Below are 22,554 nucleotides of genomic sequence, written 5' to 3'. Positions count from 1 at the left end.
AAAGGTTTTAAGAAATACACCAAAAGGAATGAGCATACCTTAATAACGTAAATGGAGGTGGAAGAAAGCCTAGACTTGCTCTTCAATGACCTTTTTCCAGTTATAAAGTTACTTCTCCGTTACTTGAAAAGAAAAAAGCCTAGAAAAGATGCATCTTGAATACTTGTTTAAAAAAAAATGCTTTTCAAAAATGCATCTTGAAAAACTAGCTTGATCATAAGTATCATTAAACTTGTCAATAATGTTTAGTTGGAAAAAGCTTCCTAATTTTTTGTGATCTTCTTTTAATTAAAAAAACAAAGTACCACATGTACCTGGTAAAATATTCAAACAGTTCAAAATGGTATATAAAATATTTCTCCTAACTTGGACACCAATTCTTTTCCCAGAGGTAGTCATTATTAGCAAGTTTCTTATTCTTCCAGAAATGTCTTATGCATCTACAAAGGATATATATATATACAAATGCTCTTCATCTACATGAGATCATAATTTCTAGTCCTCTTACAATCCATCCACTTGATGAGACAATGTGAGGAAAAAACAGAATTACATAAAAATTAGGCCAAGATAAAAACTAGTATGAAACTGTTGACAAAAACTCAAATGGTTCATGAGATGGCCAAAACTGAGGAGGAAAAATTATGAGGCGAAAATGCTTCTTAGGTACTAAAAATAAAAGCTTTTACCCTTTAAAAATTATATTTCTCTCTTTAAGAGAATCTTCTGTACACGAAAGAAAGTCACCATGCTACTGATGTTTATTCAGTAGGTAGACTAAACACTTTAGCATTTTTTCCCTACTGGTTCTAGAAATTACCTCTTTCCTTAAAAAAAAAAAAGTTTAAAGGTAAAATTTTAAATGGTAAGACAGTATAAAGTGATACAGAATGAGAAAAATACTTTATTCAGTGCACCCTAACAGTTTTTTCAGTTCCATTCATCATTACAGTAAAAAAAAAGAAAAAAATCTGCTGCTATTTTTTGTTGTTTTACTTAAATAGCTAGACTCAAGGAAAAATGTTAAATTTAAGAACTCCTAATGTTATTGAAAATTTATACTTCTTATAAATATACATGCAATATATATGCATATACGTGTGTATGTGTGTGTGTATATATATACTTATATATATATATATATATACTTCCTCTTTCATATGAACCACTCAAAACAATTTTAAAAGCCGGTTTTTTTCTGTATTTAAAATTGCCCTTTTAAATATTTAGAAATTCCACAGGTGGTGGCTTTAATGGAATTTTTCCCAGAGCAAATTTCTTGGATTGAAACTGTTCCAGTTCTTCTGCTGTTAGTTGATCCTTGGGTGTGAATAATGCATTATCTGTTGAGGTGCTGCCAAGTGAGAATGAGAGAGAAGTAGGTATGCTGCTGTTTCCAAAGGTGTCACTGGATGACTTAGAGAAAGCAGTGTGAGGCTGTGAGCCTGGACTACCAAAACCAGCTACAGAACTGCCACTTCCAAAGGCTGGGGCCACTGGAGATCCAACAGGGCTTGCTGCCATAGAAGGTGAAAATCCTGAAAATCCAGATGATCCAAAACCAGAAGCTGCAGGGGTTTTAAATGAAAATGAAGCAGCAGATGTGATTTCGGGTTTCCTAAGGCCAAAAGTCGGAGTAGCAGCAGCAATGGCAGAACTGGCAGCGGGTACAGCTCCAAACGCTGGAGTATTCCCAAACACAGGAGGGCTTCCAGAAGGGGCTGTAGCAAATCCAGGGCTTGGTTTAAAACTAAAATTCTGAGCACTGTTGCTGCTGCTGTTATTCACAGGAAAACCTACAAAAACCAGAAAAAGAAAAAAAAAACTATTAGTCAAAAAATGTAGCTATATTACTACCTTGCCCCCACCTTTTCTTTTTCTTATTTCTGCCATGTTTAGATGATGAGAAACTTATTGGAAGGAAGAAAAGTGAAAATGAGAAGTTAGGACAAACTCACTAAACCCTGTTGGCCTGTCTTTCTGCTACACTGATCTCATCTGCACTCTAATTTACCTTCACTTAAGAAGGTAGCTCTTGAGAAATCTCAGGGATTAGGGAGTGGACTTTCACTTCAGCTTGTCCTCTACTCTTGTTGGAGCTGTCACTTGAAAACAAAACTACGCTGTTATGTACAGGAACAAGAAAGTCCTCATAGGTACTGTTACCATAGCTATGTAGTCCTATGAAACTCTAGAAACACCATTCCTAAAATACACATCTAAAACCCGAGCCATAGGGTCTTTCAAAGAACGTGCCCATTCTGAACACCATTTCACAATACTAGATGAGCCAAATTCTTTGAAGCTCTATTATGGAAGGTGGTAAAATTTGCAAGGGTGACTTAACACGGCACTAGAGACACCTTCAGGCTTTGTATTTGAAACCCATAAAATCCCATTTTTCTAAATCAATCAAGTCTTGCATGACTTTTCACTTACCTGGTGACCCAAATGTTACTGTTTGCCTATTGCCAAATCCAAATGAAGGTGTTGCTTGATTCACTCCATCCTGTAAATCGGACAGCTATTAAAAAAGAGGTAGGCAAGTGAATAACTCAAGTACTTTTTCTGTACACTTTTAGCCAAATTTAATTTTTCAAATGTGCACTTTAAAATGTCTTCAATTGCTTAACATAGAAAAATGCCCACAAGTGAATATGCATAGAAAAAATGGGCCCTGAGTTCTCAAGGAGTTCAGAGTGATGGTCTGGCTGATGAATTGTGAGTGTTTTTAATTTTATTTATGCTTTTAAAACATTTTCTAAATTTCTTCAATAAACACATATTAAAATCATAAAAATACTTTTTAATTCTAGATTTCAGTGTCTACAGGTTGATCTGCATTAACCAAGAAACCTAGATATTAGGTAAGGGACCTTTAGAGGCTACCCCAGTTGACTTACTCAAATGCCTGACTTGAAGTTAATTCACAATTACATTATTAAAAGCTTACCAGTAAACTCTATTAAACATTCCCTATTCCCTTAAAATATTTTATGTTCTTGCTATTTTCTGCTGTAGAAATATCTTTCATCTCTGCTTACTGAAATCTTAATCTCCTTTTCAATGAACTTTTCACTTAATCCTGACCTCTAATAAGTCCTTCCTCATTAATACAAGCATATATTATTTCTCTCATTTGAAAACCCTATTGGCACTGTTTTTAAAAAATAGTTATTTATTTGGCTGCACTGGGTCTCAGTTGTGGCACTCAGGATCCTTTAGTTATGGCATGTGGGATCTAGCTCCTCAACCAGGTATAGAACCCCAGCCGCCTGCATTGGGAATGCAGTCTTGGCCACTGGACCACCAGGGAAGTCCCCAGCATTTTCTAAAATTCAACTTTATTGAGGTATAGTTTACATAAAATAAGACGCATCCATTGAGAAATTTGTTTTTCAATGGGTTTTCATAAATTTATAACCATCACTACAATCAAAATTTAGAATATTTCCATCACCCATAAAAGTTCTCGTGTGTCCATTTCCAGGCAACCCTCTTCCAACCTCTGGTCCCAGGGAACCACTCATCCACTTTTTATTACTAGAAATGAGGTTTGTCTTTTCTGGAGTTTCATATAAATAGAATCATATAGTATACAGTTTTTGTTTTTTTGGGGGGGGAGGGGCTAGCTTCTCTCTCTCAGCTTGTGTGATAAATGATCATATAAGGAATGTGGATAAACAAATCATATTATATCCATATAATGGATTAAAAGAATAATTGGACATAAAGAATTGATGCATGGTAAGCCAGTTGTAGGTGGGCTATCCAAGATTCTCAATTACAGAAGGGCCCCCTGGAAACTGTCAAAGAACACAGAACTTCCAATCTTGAAGGAAGCTCCGTAGTTCTCTGAACTCAGTTACCCCTTACACATTAGCATTGGTGATAGTGGGCCACCTCTCATCTAGAGAAAAAATACTTCCAAGAAGTCCTGCTGCTGCTAAGTCACTTCAGTTGTGTCCGACTCTGTGCGACCCCATAGACGGCAGCCCACCAGGCTCCCCCGTCCCTGGGATTCTCCAGGCAAGAACACTGGAGTGGGTTGCCATTTCCTCCTCCAATGCGTGAAAGTGAAGTCGCTCAGTAGTGTCCGACTCTTAGTGACCCCATGGACTGCAGCCTACCAGGCTGCTCCATCCATGGGATTTTCCAGGCAAGAGTACTGGAGTCGGGTGCCATTGCCTTCTCCGAAGTCCTACTGAATTCAAATGGCATGACAACAACTGAAAGGCAGAAGAAACTAGCTTGCACAAGAGTCTAGTCATTTAGAAGCAGATATTTAAGGAGTGGGGTATTAGGACTTTCAGTCATTCACTAAGTTCAGGCAGCTACTACTCTTATAGCTTTTTCAGAAAGTACAAAGAAAAATCACCTAGGAAACTGGAAATATTAAATTGCAAATGTAAATATTTTATTTAAAAATAATGCTCTTAAGAACACTTTTTGGGGGCAGAAAAATAAACTTTATCAACAGAGATAATGAATATGCTGCAGTAGTATCATGTATCTTTGGGGACAAGTGCGTATATACCTCCTAACAGCATTTCTGTATAAGACAGGAACATATGGTAAGTGTCCTCCAGTCACCAAAGTGTGTACTAGTCTATATGTGACTTCCCTGGTGGTCCAGTGGTTAAGAATCTGCCTTCCAATGCAGAGGATGCAGGTTCGATCCTTGGTTGGGTAACTAAGATCCCACACACCATGAGGCAAATAAGCCTACATGCCTCAACCAGAGAGCCTACGTGCTGAAATGGAGATATCATGTGCCAAAACTAAGACCCAATGAAGTCAATAAATAAATAAATATGCATTCATATGCATTCATATAATTTTTCAAAGCAATTTCTTTATAATATTTCCCAATTTTCAAAACTAGTACTACCAAAATTAAGAACCTAATCCTAAGAATAGTTTTAGAAAAGCATAATTATCTGTGCTTTTCTGACTAAGGAACAGAGAGAAAGGAATTCCAGAACCTTGACTCTAAATGATAATATATTATGGTTCTTGAGAATGTGTATCATAATTCTTTAGCTTTGTTTCACAAATCCAAAACGAAATTCTTCAAGAAGGCAACAGATAAGATACTTCCTTGTAGAAGATTCTCCAATACTCACCAAAGCTATTGCAGTTGATGTATTTAGACTTTTCAGTTCATTCACCCTGTTCCTCCACTGATTTATCAACTGCTGGACAGAATTTAGCTGAAGAAAGATGACAGAAAAATAACGTGTCAGTATTGAGTGTTTAAGGTAAGCTCTTCAACAACTTCATGTCTTTATTTCCAAAGTCACAATAAAATTATAAAACATTTTTATGGCCCATAACTTGTAAAATTTTCATTGACCTACCCCTACTTGCCAGACACTCCTGCTGTAGACCCCTTTCCCTTTCCCTATTCTCCAGCTCCTTGTATAACCTAGTTAAGATCCCAAGTACCTGGCAGCACAGAGTTATTAATAGTTATATTTGGATGGGAGACAAACATGTGTACTGGTTGATATGATACTGACAGTAGACAATAGAAAATACAGAGTTTATGTCATTTCCTTTAAGCACTAAACTTATTCTCACCCAGTTTCTCAATTTTTTGATACTTGATACATGAGAAGGCTAATCTGCACCCAACACTGCATTTATTTGTTTTTCTAGCATTCATCATGGTGTCTGCATGTACGAGATGCACCATAAATGTCTGTCAAATGATGAAAGGGTATGATTTCTGGGACTGATTGCTGAATAATTGGTAATAAAAATAAAAGCATTGGTAGTTACTATAGTCAAAGTATACTCTCATCACTTTAGATAACCAACCAATTGTAAAGAAAATAATTTAGAATATAGTTTTCTGAAAAAAAAAAAAAAAAATAGACCTCATCCACTTTGCCAACACACAAGTGAGCCACTATAGAGAAGACAATAATTAACAGCTAATCTGTTAGTTAGATGAATAGGAAACAAACTTACATAACTCTGTAAGTTATTGCTGGTTAAGAAGTTATGGTATTCAAGTCTCAACTCCTCTGGTGAAATGTCTGTAAAACCTGAAGTGAGGAATCAATTGGAATCTTTAAATACCAATACTTTTGATAGTATAGTAAAATGAGAGGTGCTAGATAGGAAAATATGCTAATCTTGATCATTAGAAAAATTTCATAATCATAAGGAAAGAATTAAAAAACTAGACTCTACTTAATAAAGTATAAAATTAGAATAAAATATAGTTCATTATTAATATTTGAAGGGGCAAAATTTCCTAAAGATAAACGGAGTGGAAGGAATAATACAGAAAAGAAAAAGAGAGTTGATTCCATATACATTTGAACTTATAAAAAAATTCTGTATGTCAAAAACTGTAACAAGCAAAATTAAAAGGCAAACAGTAAACTAGGAATACCATAACTGCAATATATATGACAGAAGAGTTAATGAGAATGTATAATTAGCTCTTACAAATCAGTAAGAAAAATAAGCTAACATGGGCAAAGATAATGAACAAGCAATTCACAAAATAACTCAAGTAGCCAGTATATAAATGAAATTGAAAAGTTCAATTTAAAATTACAACTTAGGACTTCCCTGGTGGTCAGGGAAGACAGGGCAACTAAACTGATGTGCCACAACAACTGAGTCCAAGATGTAGAACGCTTGAGCTGCAACCGCTGAGCCCCCACGCCACAACCGCTGAGCCTCCACGCCACAACCGCTGAGCCCCCAGGCCACAACCGCTGAGCCCCCACACCACAACCGCTGAGCCCCCACGCCACAACCACTGAGCCCCCACGCCACAACCGCTGAGCCTCCACGCCACAACCACTGAAGCCTGCATGTTCCAGAAAATGTGCTCTTCAACAAGAGAAGCCACTGCAATGAGAAGCCCATGCACCGCAACCAGAGGATAACTCCCACTCACTGCATTAGAGAAAGCCCCTGTGCAGTAATGAAGACCCAACACAGGCAAAAATAAGTAGATAAAAAAAAATTTTTTTAATAAAAATACAACTTAAAATAGACACAATGTTTTATTTATCAGATTGGCAAAAATTAAAAATGGACAATCATTATTAAGGATGTGGTGAAAAGGACATTCTTCTAAGTTGCCATTATGGAAATCATGGTAAAACTTTTCTGGGAGGAAAATTGTCAATAAATGTCAAAGGCCTTACAAATGCTCATACCTTCTGATTCTAACAGAATTTCTAGAATCTGACCTCGGGAAATGATTGAACATGTAAACAAACGGAGTTACATAAAAAAGATGTTCATTCTAGTATTTCTAGTAATAGACACACTGAAAACAACAAGGCTTCTGCAACACTAGGTTATGACTGCTAATTATATATATAATAAGAAATAAGTGCGTACATGTTTTGAAAGAAATACACTAAAATGTTACAGCTGTTATCTCTGAGATCAGTTGATCTTTATTTTATTTACATATTTCTGTATTTTTCAAATTTTCTATGGCAACAGATAATAACTTTCATAATAGGAAAACTTTTGAGGAAAAAAAAAAAGAAGAAAGAAAAATGTTCAGAATTTTTTTCTACAGAGACTTACTGGTAACCAGATACCACTAACTCCAAAGACGCCTACCTTCGAATAAAAAACCTAAAACATTCAAATCAGATCCCTCGATGCTCTCTAACAACTTATCTTTACCATCTTTACAAACTACTCAGGCCACAAAACCAAGAATCACCTTGTATTTCTCTTGTTGCCCATATCTAATTAATAAGCCTCTTGCCAGTTCTAGCTCCAAAACATGGATTTGACCCATTCTGTCTCCACTGCAAGTAACTCTCAGTCAACAGCAGCTGTCTCCTAACTCATTTCCCTTCCTCTATTTTGTGCCCCCAACCCCTGTTCCCAGCAAACCATTTCTTTTCACTTAACAGTCTAAGTGAGCTCTTTCTAATCAGATCACATCCCTCCTCCTGCTCAAAACTCTCTGTGGCTTCCTAGTGCAATTAGGCCCAACATGATCTGGCCCCTGGCTGCCTCTCTCTGGCCTAATGTTATATTACTCTTTCTCTTGCTTACTCTCCTCCAGCTATTCAGGTCTCACTAATCTACAAGTATGCCAATCCGGTTTGCACAAGGGGCTCTGCACATTCCCCCCCAAATCTTCCCAGAAGAGACATCTCTTCATTCAGGACTCAGTTTCAATACTGCTTCCTAAAAAGAGATAACCACTCTAAGTAAAGAAACACTGTCCCTCTGGTTACTTTCTCTTCCTTCCATCAGTCACTCATGGTGAACCACAAAGACAGAAAATGATCTGGGTGACTATTTTCTCAATTCTTTCAAAGTATAAATACAGTATCATTCTAGTGGCAAAGGAAAAATTAATTCATTATAAAGACAGTGATTCTCCTACTTTCTGACTTCAGAACCCTTTTACATTCTTAAAAATAATTAAGGATTCCAGACCTTTTGCTTACATAGGTTACATAAATCAATATTCACCATATTTGAAATGAAAACTGAAAAGTGTAGAAAATATTAATTCATTTAAAAATAAGAAATCAATGTGTCAACATGAATAAAAAAACTATTTTCCAAAACAAAAAATAAAAATTTAGTGATATAAGTGCCATTGTTTTATGTTTGCAAATCTCTTTAATGCATGGCTTAATGGAAGACTGCTGTATTATAATATCTGCTTCTGCTATTTAATCTGCTTCAATCTGTTTCAGTACATTGTCTGGTTCAAGTATATAAAGAAAAACTTCTCACACAGATATGTAGCTGGGAAAGGATGACTTTAATGGTCTTTTTAGATAATTGTGGATATTCTTCTTTGGTACAATACCAAAACTTGACAGGCAACAGTTTCTTAAAGGTTAGCTATAATGTGGACTCAAATCATATTAATGATATCATATTAATGAACCAAACTATTAACTAGTTTACCCACTCCAGTATTCTGGCCTGGATAATTCCATGGACTGTATAGTCCATGGGGTCACAAAGAGTCGGACACAACTGAGCGCCTTTCACATCACTTCACTTAGAATGCATTTTTCAACCATGTAACTTCACACACTGGTCATTTGGAAAATATTGGTTCACTGAGTTATCCAGAATTTCCAAATGTTAGCACACGTCATCTTACTAGAAAAAAAATTTGTATTTGTTAACATTACTTTATGTGTGCTCCCCATTTGCACACAGAATACTTAAAAGGTGTACGCTTATAAAATTAATAACTTTTACCTCTTCATCAGGGACATTCTTAAGTGAATGTCATTAAAAATTTTTTTATTGACTACTATAATCTACTAGTAGTTTGTTGCCTGTACCTCATCAACAGCTTTACACCAACAGTATAAATGTCAACACAGTGAAAATGGCAATTAATGTCTTAGTATTATTATGAAAATATTTCTAAACTTGTATAGCCCCTAAAAAGGATCTCAGGAATAGGGTTGCCAGATTTAGCAAAAAAAAAAAAAAAAAAAAAGGATGCCCAATTAAATTGGAATTTCTGACAAACAAATACTTCAAAAGGTAGTATATCCTAGCAGTCCAGGGTTAAGACTTCATGCTTTCACTGCCATGGGCCTGGGTTCAAATCCTGGTCAGGGAATGTTAACACCCTACAAGCCATATGGTAAGGCCAAAGCCAAAAAACAAAAAAGTGTAAGTATGTCCCAAATAGTACATGGGATATCCATATACTAAAAATGTCATTACTTATCTGAAATTTAAATTTAACTGGATGTGCTATATTTTATCTAACAATGCTGCTGAGGGATCTGTATTTTACATTGAGAACCACCGCTTTAGGACATTAGGCATCATGTCCAATTCTGAACTTTTTAAAAAAGGCTTAACACTTATTACTTTTACAGAAAAATCATTATTTAAAATTATTTATTTGTATTGCTTATTGCCTCCATCCCTCAAGAACATAAATTTCATGAGGGATGGATCTTAGCTATCTTACTCACTGCTATATCCCTACCACTTAGAATGAGGCCTGGCAAAAAAGAAATTCAATAAGTATTTGCTGAATGATTAGTAAATAAATGACTAAGGAGTGGTGTGACACAAATACTCACAGAGAATGAGCAGGTAGAGCAGAGACAGAAATTCCAGAGTTCTGAGAGACTGAAAGGGCCCTCATTTTCCAATGACTTCCTGTTCAACTTCATAGGGCCTAGGACCACTCAGAGCAGGCTTAGAAAACTGTGGTGGTCTAGCTTTTAGCCCCAAATGAGCTATGGACAAAAGAAAGTGGGGAAAAAAGGAGCATTCTAAGGCTCCCTAACTTCAAACATTACCTCCAGAAGAGGTATCAACATGCTTTATTAAAAATAACTAACCTTAGAAAAAAAGAGGAAAGAAAGAGAACAGAGTCAAAGCCCAATGGCAGGTATAATATGACTCTTCTATTCTCTGCAGGCAGCTAAAGGTTCCGAAGTAGCATTTACAGGGAACCAAGGAAGTAGAGCCTCTTCTTAGGCTTACAGAATCAGAAATGTGGCAAGTGGCAAGTCCTCATTTTACTGGTTTTCCCAAGGGATCAATATATCTTGAACTATATCTTCCAACCTCAATCTCTGAATTACAAAGTTCTGGTAGAATATTCAGGTATTTTAAACAATGTCCAAACTCCCCTAACTGTAGCTAAATTTTTCGTTAATTTCTTTTTTTGATCTGGTCTTGGTTTTAGAAAATAATAACGGTAAAACACATTTTAAAAACACATAATTTCTAGTTACCTGAAATATTCGGTTTCTTTTTCACCGGAGAATAAGAAGAAAACATCCACTGCCCTGATGATTCCCAAACCTCCATATCTTTAACAATTCCTTCCCTAAAAAAATAAAAATGGCAAAAGATCTTTTTCTTCTGCTTGGTAAAATTTATCATTGATAATTTTCAGTGACTGTTATAGAAAATATATAATTTTAGATTTTCCACTATATTTTCTGAAGTGTCCTTCAAAGCAGAAGTTTGCAAAAATATGAGCTGCACTTCATGATTATAAATATTATAATATCAAAGACATTTATAATTTTGGTTTTCCAGTACACTGAACCATTAACCAATATATTTATTGAGAACTTACTATAGTACTATATACATCTTAAAGAACTGAAATATAAAATACACAATACTAACTTAACATTTTAAAATACACAATATTACCTTTAATTTTCTCTGTTCATTATAATTAACATCAATGATCATTTAACTGAGAAAGAACGAACCAGTAAGTAATAAAGAATCATAAAATATTTAAGTAGGTAGGACTTCAGAGATCATTTTGTCTAATTCTCACATTTTGCAAAAACGGAACAGACTCATGTCCATGGTTAATTTGTTAGCAGAGTCATGGATATATTCAGCTCTAAATTAAATATTTCCCTCTTACCCAGGATGGCACAATTAATGAAGTAAGAATGGTAGTTGATAATAAAATAATACTAAAATTTCAGATTTTTACAATAACATCAAATATAGGAAGGAATGTTTCATTTGTCTTATTTTACTTACTCAATTGTATATGATACATGGCTCAAAACATTTACAACTAGTTCTAATTTAATTATGGGATATAAAAGACTAATGAATATATTTAAGCACTGTCCTAGTTGCTGGGAGCTGAGGGAACACTTACTTATATACAGCCAGGCACTGTTTCAGCACCAGTCATAAATTCTACAAATGTAGAATTTTGAGAACTACAAATGTTCTTAATAAATGATAAGAAATGTACTCCACAACAATGAAGTCAAATGTTTGCATGAAGTAACTGAAGTAAAAGTTTTATTATAGAAAGAAAAATACAAGATGCTGTAAGTGACCTCAAAAATCAAAAACTGCTTTAAATCACCTCATACTTTGTAAAGAACTCATAATTTAACATAAGCAGGATTACCTTAGAAAGATATTCACAGTATAGTATCATCGATAGAAAAGTGGAAAAAGAGTAATTATCCCCAAGAAGACACTGCACTGATATAGAAGAATCACATTTTAAGTTGAAATAAAGTCTAGCATGACACCTGCAAAACAGAGATTACCTCTGATCATGGATGCTTTTTCTTTTGCTTATTTTGATTTTATAACAATTTAATAAAGTAATAGGATCACTTCTTTTTTAAGGAAATATTATAGGTGCTTTTGGAAAAAAATAAGCAAATGGGTGGTAATTTTTCTGAAGGTTTTCACTTACAGAAGCTTCTTATCATCTTTCTGGTCATCAGAGCCAGGTGAAGCAAATGGGTTCTGAGATAAGCCAAATCCCCTGTTCTTGCTAGCAGACTCTCCAGAATCAAAAGTAGCAAAAGATGGCTTTTCTTGATCTCTGCTGCCCCCCCATGGTGTAGGCTTGGAGAAACTGGATGGCTGGATAACACTGGAATATCTCTGATTGGTGGTATTCCATCCTCTTCTGTTACTACCTGAAATAAACAACAAAATAAATAATTTTACTAGCAACTCATGTTTTCAATCTCTAAAAATTTCATTATATTTTTTCTTATTATATGCAGATACTATGTAAAGATTCGACAGGCACTACATGCCCACTCATTTTAAATTACAAAACTTTTCATTTTCAATTTATAGAATTAAGTGTAATATCAACAAAGGGGCTTGGCTGGTAGTAAAGAATCTGCCTGCAGTGCAGGAGATGCAGGTTTGATCCCTGGGTCGGGAAGATGCCCTGGAGAAGGAAATGGCAACCTACTTCAGTATTCTCGCTTGGGAAATCCCATGGACAGAGGACCCTGGAGGACTACAGCCCGTGGGGTTGCAAAAGAGTCGGACACGACTGAGCAACTGAGCGCACAAACACACACATACAGTAGCAACAAATCACACAATGATCTAGTTTAACAAGACTGGGAGGACTGTAAATCCACAGAAAAATTATGATGTAAGTTTATTAAACAATTGTTTGATAATGGAGTGGACAGAGGCATGTAACCTATATCATAAGCTCCTTCATGATAAAAAGCTGTATCTGTATCATTCTTTGCTCCCCAATTGGGCCCTATATAGTAGTAAAATCTGAAAAAAAGACCAATGTATTAAGAAGTTTATTGAAAAAATTAGAGTCTACCTTCTGTGCTTGATAGAAGGGTAAATCTATTTGACTCAGTATTCTGAGAAAGAAAACCTATCCTCCTATTTTCCATATGAGAATTGTAGCGGTAGTTTACATATGAATAAACTGCATTGACTTCCTCTATTATAACCATATTTTTAGTATTCTTATAACTATCAAAATGAGCCAACAGGACTTTGTCCTTTCTGTCTCTATATTTAAAAAAAAATCTTATCACTTCAACTATATCATTTATTCATCACTTCTCAGTTGGGGCCAAGATAATTCACCATGTTTCTAACTGAATTACGAGATATGCTATTAAATATGTACAATAAAACTGGAGTGATGGGAGATACACTACTTTAAAAAATTCATCTCCCAATTCTAAAACTACTTAACAAAACCAAAAGGAAAGGGGGAACATTGCTAGACCAGATCCTGCAAGTAAGGGTTAACAATATTGTATTTTTCTAGAGTTTGATCTTTTTTCCTTCACAACTGAAGAAATTCATTCCATCATTTGGATATAGCTTTTGGCCTTCATACTTCCTGATTCTGCAAGCATTTATTTATTTCTGGGCATTAGGTACACTGTTTATTTAACTAGTTTTATTTACTCTTTTAAAACCCATAAATCTATCCATTCAACATTTATTCTGTACTATATTTAGAATAAGTCTCCACAGAATGTTAAATATTACATTTTGTTGTTCCTGGAAATACTCACATTTGTCTGATCCCGAGTCCTAATTTTTGGTTTGGAGTATTTCACTAGACTAATTGTGGGTAATTCAAAAAGACTGTCATCTGGAAGAGCTATAAAAGTGAAACCACAATGCAACAAAAGGTTTAAACGTCAGATGAATTGCAGTACAGGAGAAAAGAGAAGGGAGAGGCGATCAGTATCCTGTGGTACTTTTTAAGAACTAAGTCTCAGTTCTAAGAAAGTCTAACTATTCATCTGACCTCTAAAACCTTGCATTGTACTGTAGATTCACATTGGATCCCTCCTCTCCTTGAAGACAGTTGCATTACCCACAATTGATTTAGTGAAATACTCCAATTTCGACAATGACTTAGGCCCAGAAGGCAGGTCACCATAGTCCTGCATACCTTTACCTTAGAGCTCAGAGTTCTTAATTGAGCAGCCCACTCTCCCGATTTTACCTCCAATTTTATAAGCATGTGCATTTATATGAGGTTTACGGCTCTGTAGCCTAATGGCAACCCACTCCAGTATTCGTGCCTGGAAAATCCCATGGACGGAGGAGCCTGGTAGGCTGCAGTCCATGGGGTCGCGAAGAGTCGGACATGACAGGGCGACTTCACTTTCACTTTTCACTTTCATGCATTGGAGAAGGAAATGGCAACCCACTCCAGTGTTCTTGCCTGGAGAATCCTAGGGACGGGGGAGCCTGGTGGGCTGCCGTCTATGGGGTTGCACAGAGTCGGACACGACTGAAGCGACTTAGCAGCAGCAGCAGCAGCAGCTTTTATTAGATTTTCAAAGGAGTTCTCGACTTCCCCAAAGAGCCGTGACTCTGGCCCCACTTACTAGCCTCTCTCTAGAAATAAGTTTAGAAAAAAAATTACATTAAAAGCATCAACGGGAAAAACAAGTACCCGGAATAGTACAATGTTACAGCAAGGAGGCGTCTAGGTCGACTTACGCCAATTCTGGAACCACTGCCGTGCAAAGACTAGGTAGTTTTAATACGTAATTACGACTTAAAAATTCGTTGTTTTTCACTGTAACCATGAATAAGCTGCCGCCCGCCTAACAAAATCAGCCGTAATTCCTAATCAAAGGGCGAAAACGTCAGTGGGCGGGGCGGGCGAGGGGACGGCGCGGGCACGTCCGCGTCACCTGACTGGTACGCCGCGGCGCTGTGCCCAGCGGCCGGCCCCAGGAGGGACGCCGGATCCTCGCCCGCCCGGCCCCACGTCAGGCCTTCCCCTGCTCGGCTAGCTGCGAAGGATTGAGGAAAACATTACCTGAGGGCTGCTGCTGCCGTCCTCCGCCGGCACCCCTGGGGCCGGGATGTTCGTTCCAGCACCGGTCTCCGAAGCGGCAGCGGCCTTGAAGGAAGAACTGACAAATGGTCATGGCGACGGTGTCGCGAACGGAGCGGTCTTCATTTGGCACCCTCAGCGAGCAGAGCCCAGAGCCACCGGAGGTCCCGGCTCCGCTACTGTGATGTCATCTTCTTGCGCCTGGTAAAGGCCTTTTCTCTATTGTCCCGCCCATAGTGTGATGAGAGGCGAGGATTTTACCCAATAAGATTTGAGAAGAGTGGGCCCGCCCGGCACGCTCTGAGCGCAACGTTGAGAGGGCGGGATGCTTGAACGGTTTTGCGGAGGAAGGCGCTTAAGAGCTTGATGCAGGGTCTTGTTCGATGTAGGCTTGAGATCTCAAATGAGAGGAAAGAAAGTTGGTCAGGCAAACTAAGGACTTCAGCCCTGGGAGGAGTATTAGCTGTGATTTGAGAAGCATAGTCGTATTTTCATTTGTAACTGCTTAATTAAAACCTGGCCAGCCGTTCATTAGGATGGGTAACAATGTAAGCCAGTAGTAACGTTTACAGGAAACAGATTTAAGGACAAAGTGCAACTAAAAAGTATCATAACAACCGGCATCTTTGGGTGAGTACTACATTCTTAAACAGAGAAACTTTGTTCTTTGAAAACCCACGTGAACGTTGCTATGTGAACTTTTATCAGTAATAATGAAACATTCCACTCGTTGCCTAGAGGATCTAAGACACCTGACACAGAGAAGCAGCTTCTGTTTCTAACCAGGTGCAGAGCTGCGGATAGGGGGATTCCTGGAAAAAAACAAGTTCATATCGTCTTAACTTTGTGGTTTCCAAAGAAACATGACCCTACATCCACTTCTCACTCCACATCTGGTGTTGATGCATCATTACACTGCTCTGCTATGCTTTGGGAGTATCAAAACTGTTTCATTTAGATTTTACCTGAACTCCACCTTTCCTACTATTCCTACAACTACCTTTTCCATTGTGTGGTGAAACACACTACAGTTCCTCTAGTGTGCCGTCTTCTTGGTTGCAGTGAGTCGATAGATCTGTTGGATTACAGGTTTGTCCCTGGTAGTTTAAAATAAAAAGATTAGCCATTGTTTTTGCTCATATACTTTGGATTTTGAACACAGTGGAATCTACAGAGCGCTGAGAATAACTGGTGCAATCTAGTATATATATATTTTAAATTCCTTTCATTTCTTTTGGGGGGAAAAAAAAAAACTGTGGGAGAGTTACATGAATGTTTTCCTGAGCCACTTGAGACTTTATTATAGACTTGATGCCCCACCACCCAATTATTTTATTTCCTACAAACAAGGACATTCTACTTAACCACAATATAATAACCAAAATTAGGACATTAGTATTGCTGCATACTACTAATCCTTAGGTTCTATTCGTATTTTGCCTTAAAAATGTCCCAATAATGTCCTTTAAGTGACAAGGATGCAGTTCAAAATTATCATTGCCTTACTCATATTTCTTCAGGCCTCTTCATTCTGGAATATTTTCTCAGTCCCTCCTTGACTTTCATTACCTTGGCTTACAGCTATTTTATAAAATTTCCTTAATGCAGACCTAAGTGTTTCGTTAGATTTAGATTATGCATCTTTGGCATCCATGGTCTTCACAATGCACCTGTCAAGTTGTGCACGTCAGTTTGTCCCATTAATTGTAATGTTCACTTTGATCACTTCAGGTGTTATCTGGCAAGCTGCTCCACTGTAAAATTACTCTTTTCCTCTGTTACTAATAACAAAAGGGAGAGACTTTGAAAGTATGTAAAACCTCATTCCTCACCAAACTTTTAATTCACTCATTTATTTATTCCTATCAGTATAGACTGAGAGTTTCCAATTTTATTCACTGGGTTATTCTTTGTTACTATCATTTATTTTCATGTGCAAATCATTCCCAATTGAAACATCTCATGCTTCTTTGAGCACTTCACTTCCTGGCCTAAAAGATGCTCCAGGGTCATCTGACACTTCCCCTGCTCTCCAAGGAGATCTGGGTCTGTTTTGGTGGTACTTAGAAGCCAAGATCTGAGCTCTTAAGTTTGTTCATTGCTTTTGTGATATCTTTGTTCCCAAATCCTTTCATGGGCATTGCTAGAGAACATATACTATAGACAGACACATTTACATCAACGCACATTTCGGTTTCTATATGTATGACTTCACACTTTGATAACCTCCAATTTCAATCCAAGATCACAGAATTAATTTTATTTCCCTTCTGTTTTTTTTCCTCTTTCACAGTGAGAAACTTGGCTCCCATTATTCTTAACATATCTATTTTGAGCAGTCCCCTTGTGGTAACCATTCTCTCTTTGTGGCCAATGACTTCTCATCCATGCAGATGCCAGCATGTATAAGGACTTTGCTGGCATCAAAGACCTAAAATAATACCAGTTAGGCTGAAGCTTTAAATGAGGGTGAGGGTGGAGAAGATAAAGTGCTGTGTGAGATGATGAGAGTCAAGGACTGAGGAATGTAGAACTCATTAGTGATAGGGGAGGAGTAGATGGAAATCAAGAGAGTGGGGCCATAGGAAGAAAACATCTAATTTCAAGGTGACAATAAAAATACCTCTGCCTCCCTTTCCGCTTGAAAATATCTCAAAATAAGAGGGAAAACAAGCAAAAACTTTGGCTTTGATTATACTAGGAGAAAACCATAATTTCAAACCACAATTTATGAAGACTGAATGTACATATAAGAGTACATAGTAAATTTCTTAGAGGAAGAGTCATATGCCTTTAAGGTGGACAACTGGTGTCCCCAAAGAAGGCTGAAAATTAAGAGGCCTCAAGAATTAAGAACCACCAGGCATTGGAAAAGGGTGAACCGTTCACACCTACCTGATGGGAGATAGGTGTTTTTCTTGACAAAAATGTAAGGAGAGAGGCTTCAGAGTCCAGGACGTAAATATAGAGGGGCAAGTTATGATACTGACAAAGAGGAACCAAACTATGCCTGTTGAGTGGTGCTTTGCCTGAGCTCAGAGATCCTGCAGCCAGGAGGACAGTCTCTTCCTAGTTTGCCCTCCCCCTTGCAAAAGGTGGGAGTTTGGAAGTTTTATTTTCTGGAGAATCAGACATCCCAGAAAAGTATCTATGAGATCTTTTACCAATCTCCAACAAAAATAGGCAGCCATTTCCTTATCATATGATGAAGTTCTCTGACACTTCAGCTCACGCTTGTACACGAAAGGTCACAATTTTTTAACATCTCATTTTAAATATAAATGCACAGTCAAGGACCAGATGTTTGAGGACAGATTCCAACAGGCAAGATCAAAGCAATTGAAAAAGAAGTGAGAAGAAAGAGAAACACACCAATAGCAAAAGTAATGTTAAGGTGGCTCAGATGGTAAAGACTTTGCCTGCAATTCAGGAGACCTGGGTTTGATCCCTGGGTGGGGAAGATCCCCTGAATCTGGAGGAGGGCATGGCAACCCACTCCAGTATTCTTGCCTGGAGAATTCCATGGACAGAGGAGCCTGGCGGGCTGTAGTCCATGGGTGTGCAAAGAGACACAACTGAGTGACACACACACACAAAAGCAAACTAAAATGTCCTAAGGACAACCTGAAACAAGACCAACATGCTGTAGAAAAGGACAATCATAAAAAGAAAAATGCTCTTGGAGATTAAACATGGATAGTGCTAACAAATTCAGTGGGTGGTTGGAAGACGGGGAAATCCCCTACAAGAACTGAATAAACCAGACCTTGAATCCCATTTTACAGCTTTGTTATCAGAAGAGGCTAAAGCTCTGGAAAGTAAAAAAGCTTTCTAGTTAGTAAGAGTGACATTTCAACAGAAATACAGACTGTTGGTTTTTAAAAGTGGCTCCTTTTCATGACTAAATGTTTTTGATAGCAACAACTTTTTTCAAGACATTAAAATTTCATGTTCACACTGTGATTTTCAAAAGTATAAACTGAATTGTCATGTCATCTAAATAGTATCACTGCAAAAAATACAATATTAACATGTTTACTAAATAGGATAGGAATTTTGAGTAGGAAAGCAATAGAAAATATACTTACCAACATATTATACTCATTATCCTGATATCAACAATATCATAGACTACTTCCAGGACAGAAAACAGACAATAATTAGAATTACTAAGATTACTAAGGAAAAACACACACACATTTCATTATAACCTGCTGCTGCTGCTGCTAAGTCACTTCAGTTGTGTCCGACTCTGTGCGACCCCATAGACGGCAGCCCACCAGGCTCCCCCGTCCCTGGGATTCTCCAGGCAAGAACACTGGAGTGGGTTGCCATTTCCTTCTCCAAAGCATGAAAGTGAAAAGTGAAAGTGAAGTCATGCAGTCGTGTCCGACTCTTCGAGACCCCATGGACTACAGCCTACCAGGCTTCTCCGTCCATGGGATTTTCCAGGCAAGAGTACTGGAGTGGGGTGCCATTGCCTTCTCCGTCGTTATAACCTACATCAAAGCTATCTGCATTATCACAGTGTGTTCTAGTCAGCAGATATAACCTAAAGAAATGGGTAATCTATTTAAAATACCTTAAACAGTTGTATATTCCATATGGGAAATTATTTAAGTAATATTAAGTAACTACATAATATATAACCAAATTGAGATATGACAAATCAATATTCTACCCTCAAAAATATTACACATTTTTCCCAACAGAGAGCAAAGGTCAAAACCCAACATAAAATTGTTCAGAATAACAAAGTCTAGAAAAAGAAAGATTAATGGTTACCTAGGGATGGAGTCCTTTGGGAGATAGAACTGGGTTGAGTAATGTCTCCCTAAAACTCTAAAATGAGACCTTATTTTGGAGACAGTCATTGGTTAAGATAAAGAGGTGTGTGATTCATGTTGAGGTTTGACAGAAAACAACAAAATTCTGTAAAGCAATTATCCTTCAATTAAAAAATAAATTAATTGAAAAAATACAAAGAGGTGCATGCGTGCATGCTAAGTTGCTTCAGTCATGTCCGACTCTTTGTGAGCCCTCCAGGCTCCTCTGTCTATGGGATTCTCCAGGAGAGAATACTGGAGTGGGTTGCCATGCCCTCCACCAATGAGGAGGGTGAGCTAAATCCAATGACTTTTAACAGTACCAGAAGACAGACAGACACACACAAGGGAAAAGGCCATGTGAAGACAGAAGCAATGACTGGAGTGATGCAGTTAAAAGTCAACAAATACCTGGCTTGCCAGCAGCCACCAGAAAATACAGGAGAGGCAAGAGAAGTTTTTCCCTCAGAAACTCCAGAAGGAATCAACCCTTTCAGTATCTTGATTTAGGATTTCTGGCCTCCCAAACTGTGAAAGAGTAAATTTCTGTTGTTTAAGCAATGAAGTTTATGGTAACTTGTTATAGGAGCCATTAGGAAGTAATACAGGGAAAATGGGGAGTAACTGCTAATAAGTATAGCGTTTCTTTTTATGGTGAAGAACGTGTTCCCTAATTACGGTGATGGTTGCATAACTCTGTACATATTTAAGATCAATGAGTGGTACACTTTAAACAAGTGAATTGTATGACTCATAAATTAATAGAACTGTAATGTACATAAAACCTTACATAAATGGAAATATATCTACCTTTATCTTTTATAATTCCCTTTTCATTTAAACATTTTTAGGTCTTAAGATTATAACCCTCATATAAAGAATAAAAATTTAAAAAGAAACATTGCTTCACAAGTTAAAAACTACCTAACACATGTAAGTGAAGAATGAACTTAGCAGTCTGCTTGAAGTTTAAAAATATTTAATATTATCAGGTTTAAAAACATTGATGGTGACAGCTTTACATGGCTCATTCCATACATTTCATAATGTAAAAGGGCAAAACATTACTAGGAAAGAAATGAACAGTTGGGTTTGTAAAAGATTTACTGAGCACATATAAGTAATATGACAAATATGTAACTCAATTACAAAGCTTTTAGAGACAACTGGGTCAAATTTGCTGATATGTTATGCTAAGGAAAAGAAATTATGTACCTTTTTAATCTATAAGAAGTTAAAATTCAACATTGACAGTGTATCACTATCAGTGATATTCTAGTGACCTAGAATTTGCTATAAGTAGCTTTCTTTTGCTAGGTAATATTAACAGAGTGAGCACTGAAGAGGTATAATCCTTTTTTAATCCCTGGGTTAAAAAAGTGAAGTAAATTAATGATGGGTGCTAAGCTTGACGTTTTGTGTTAAAAAGATGGAATTATTTAATTGTACTGAATATAGTTCATGAGGAGTTGATTACATTTTAACTCCCAAAATGTTTTTATGAGATATAAGTGTATGGTTTGACTCACTCTGGCTTGCTTTTAAAATGGAATACATTTGGCACTAAATGGAACAAATGAAGACAAGCAAAATTACATGAGACTAAGCTGCTCCATCAGAACTATCTTTGACTTACAATTCATACTATTTCTTAGTTTTTGACTGAAGAGAAACAGACATAACTACATAGCACTTCTATAATGTATGAAAATAGAATCTAGAGCTAACATGAGACTGCTTCAATCATGAGTCAGTCCCCCATTCTGCTATAATCATACTTACAAATGTGAAATTCATTTAAGAATTCATGTTTTCACCAAGTGCTTATCATTTTACAAGTTTGCTAGATTTGTTCTTGGTTACATGGCCAGTGGAAATACAGTCTTTCAATTAGGAAGGAAATCCATATAAAAGAAAATCTATTTTACATGAATCTTACTTTACTTGAAAACTCCTTGAAAAAAAAAAAACAAAACACCAAACTAAAACTTTGTGACTGCACTCTTGGAACAAAGCACGGGTGGCCATATTTTTGAGTCTCCAATGAATCTTAAGGTTCAGTTTCTCATGTTTCAAGGGTTTCTTCATTTGCTCCGCAAGTATCAACAACACAAATTAAACAACTTGTTACTGGAAAAGCTCGGACTTTGGAGTTGGCAACCCATTTGTCTGTTTCAGTATTATATTCAAGGATGTTTCCTAGTCGACCCACACCTTGAAAACCAGCCAAGACATAAACTATAGAGCCGACTGCTGCACACTTCACTGTTACTCCCTTCCATGGCATTGGTGAGACCATCTTCCATTCATTTAACTTAATATCATAATATTCCACATTGTCCAGACCACCTTCAAAAGAATAAAACATGAACGACTATGTGAAAAATTCTACAATCTCTTAAAGTAATAATTCTTCATATTTTTCCAAACATTTTTTATGAAAAAGTTCAAACATACAGAAAAGTTGTAACAATTTTATAATGAATCCTTACATATCTACTACCTAAATTCTTATTCTGATTTTAACACAATAGGAATTTAACTTAATTTTTTATTTATCATTTTAGACCATAAATACTTAAAATTTATTCTATAAAACTAAAAATGTGCTATCTGCTGTGGAAAAATTAAAAAGGA

At 36.8% G+C, this 22,554-nt stretch overlaps 2 protein-coding genes and 1 long non-coding RNA gene across 8 annotated transcripts in view; 1 reads left to right on the top strand and 2 right to left on the bottom strand.

Annotated features, from left to right (window-relative positions):
- Positions 1-884: 884 nt before the first annotated feature.
- NUP42 (nucleoporin 42) lies at positions 885-15,280 on the bottom strand. 2 transcript variants are annotated; one of them, XM_005205258.5, is made up of 7 exons: positions 15,074-15,280; positions 12,200-12,428; positions 10,740-10,834; positions 5,977-6,053; positions 5,127-5,213; positions 2,440-2,509; positions 885-1,796 (listed from the first exon to the last, which is right to left on the bottom strand). In XM_005205258.5, exons 1-7 carry the CDS (start codon positions 15,183-15,185, stop codon positions 1,219-1,221), a joined length of 1,248 nt encoding a protein of 415 aa, XP_005205315.2. In that variant the 5' UTR covers positions 15,186-15,280; the 3' UTR covers positions 885-1,218. The 2 variants fall into 2 exon arrangements, with proteins under 2 accessions (XP_005205315.2, NP_001071391.1); NM_001077923.2 differs by having other exon boundaries at positions 1,179-1,796; positions 2,440-2,524; positions 15,074-15,251.
- The window catches only part of LOC132345075 (uncharacterized), a 27,521-nt gene continuing 19,918 nt past the window's right edge, over positions 14,952-22,554 (top strand). For both annotated transcript variants that reach the window (XR_009494201.1, XR_009494202.1), the window contains exon 1: positions 14,952-15,721. This is a non-coding gene — a long non-coding RNA (uncharacterized lncRNA). The remainder of the gene's footprint in view (positions 15,722-22,554) is intronic.
- The window catches only part of KLHL7 (kelch like family member 7), a 55,722-nt gene continuing 54,047 nt past the window's right edge, over positions 20,880-22,554 (bottom strand). For 3 of the 4 annotated variants that reach the window (XM_005205294.5, XM_005205297.5, XM_005205296.5), the window contains one exon: positions 20,880-22,266. In XM_005205294.5, coding sequence (XP_005205351.1) covers positions 21,983-22,266 — 284 coding nt within the window. In that variant the 3' untranslated portion in view covers positions 20,880-21,982. 4 annotated transcript variants of the gene reach the window in all.

Source organism: Bos taurus, chromosome 4 (genome assembly GCF_002263795.3).
Source record: "Bos taurus isolate L1 Dominette 01449 registration number 42190680 breed Hereford chromosome 4, ARS-UCD2.0, whole genome shotgun sequence".
In the NCBI taxonomy this organism is placed as follows: Eukaryota; Metazoa; Chordata; class Mammalia; order Artiodactyla; family Bovidae; genus Bos; species Bos taurus.
The sequence above is the reverse complement of the archived record's forward strand: the minus strand, read 5'-3'. Positions and strand labels throughout refer to the sequence as shown.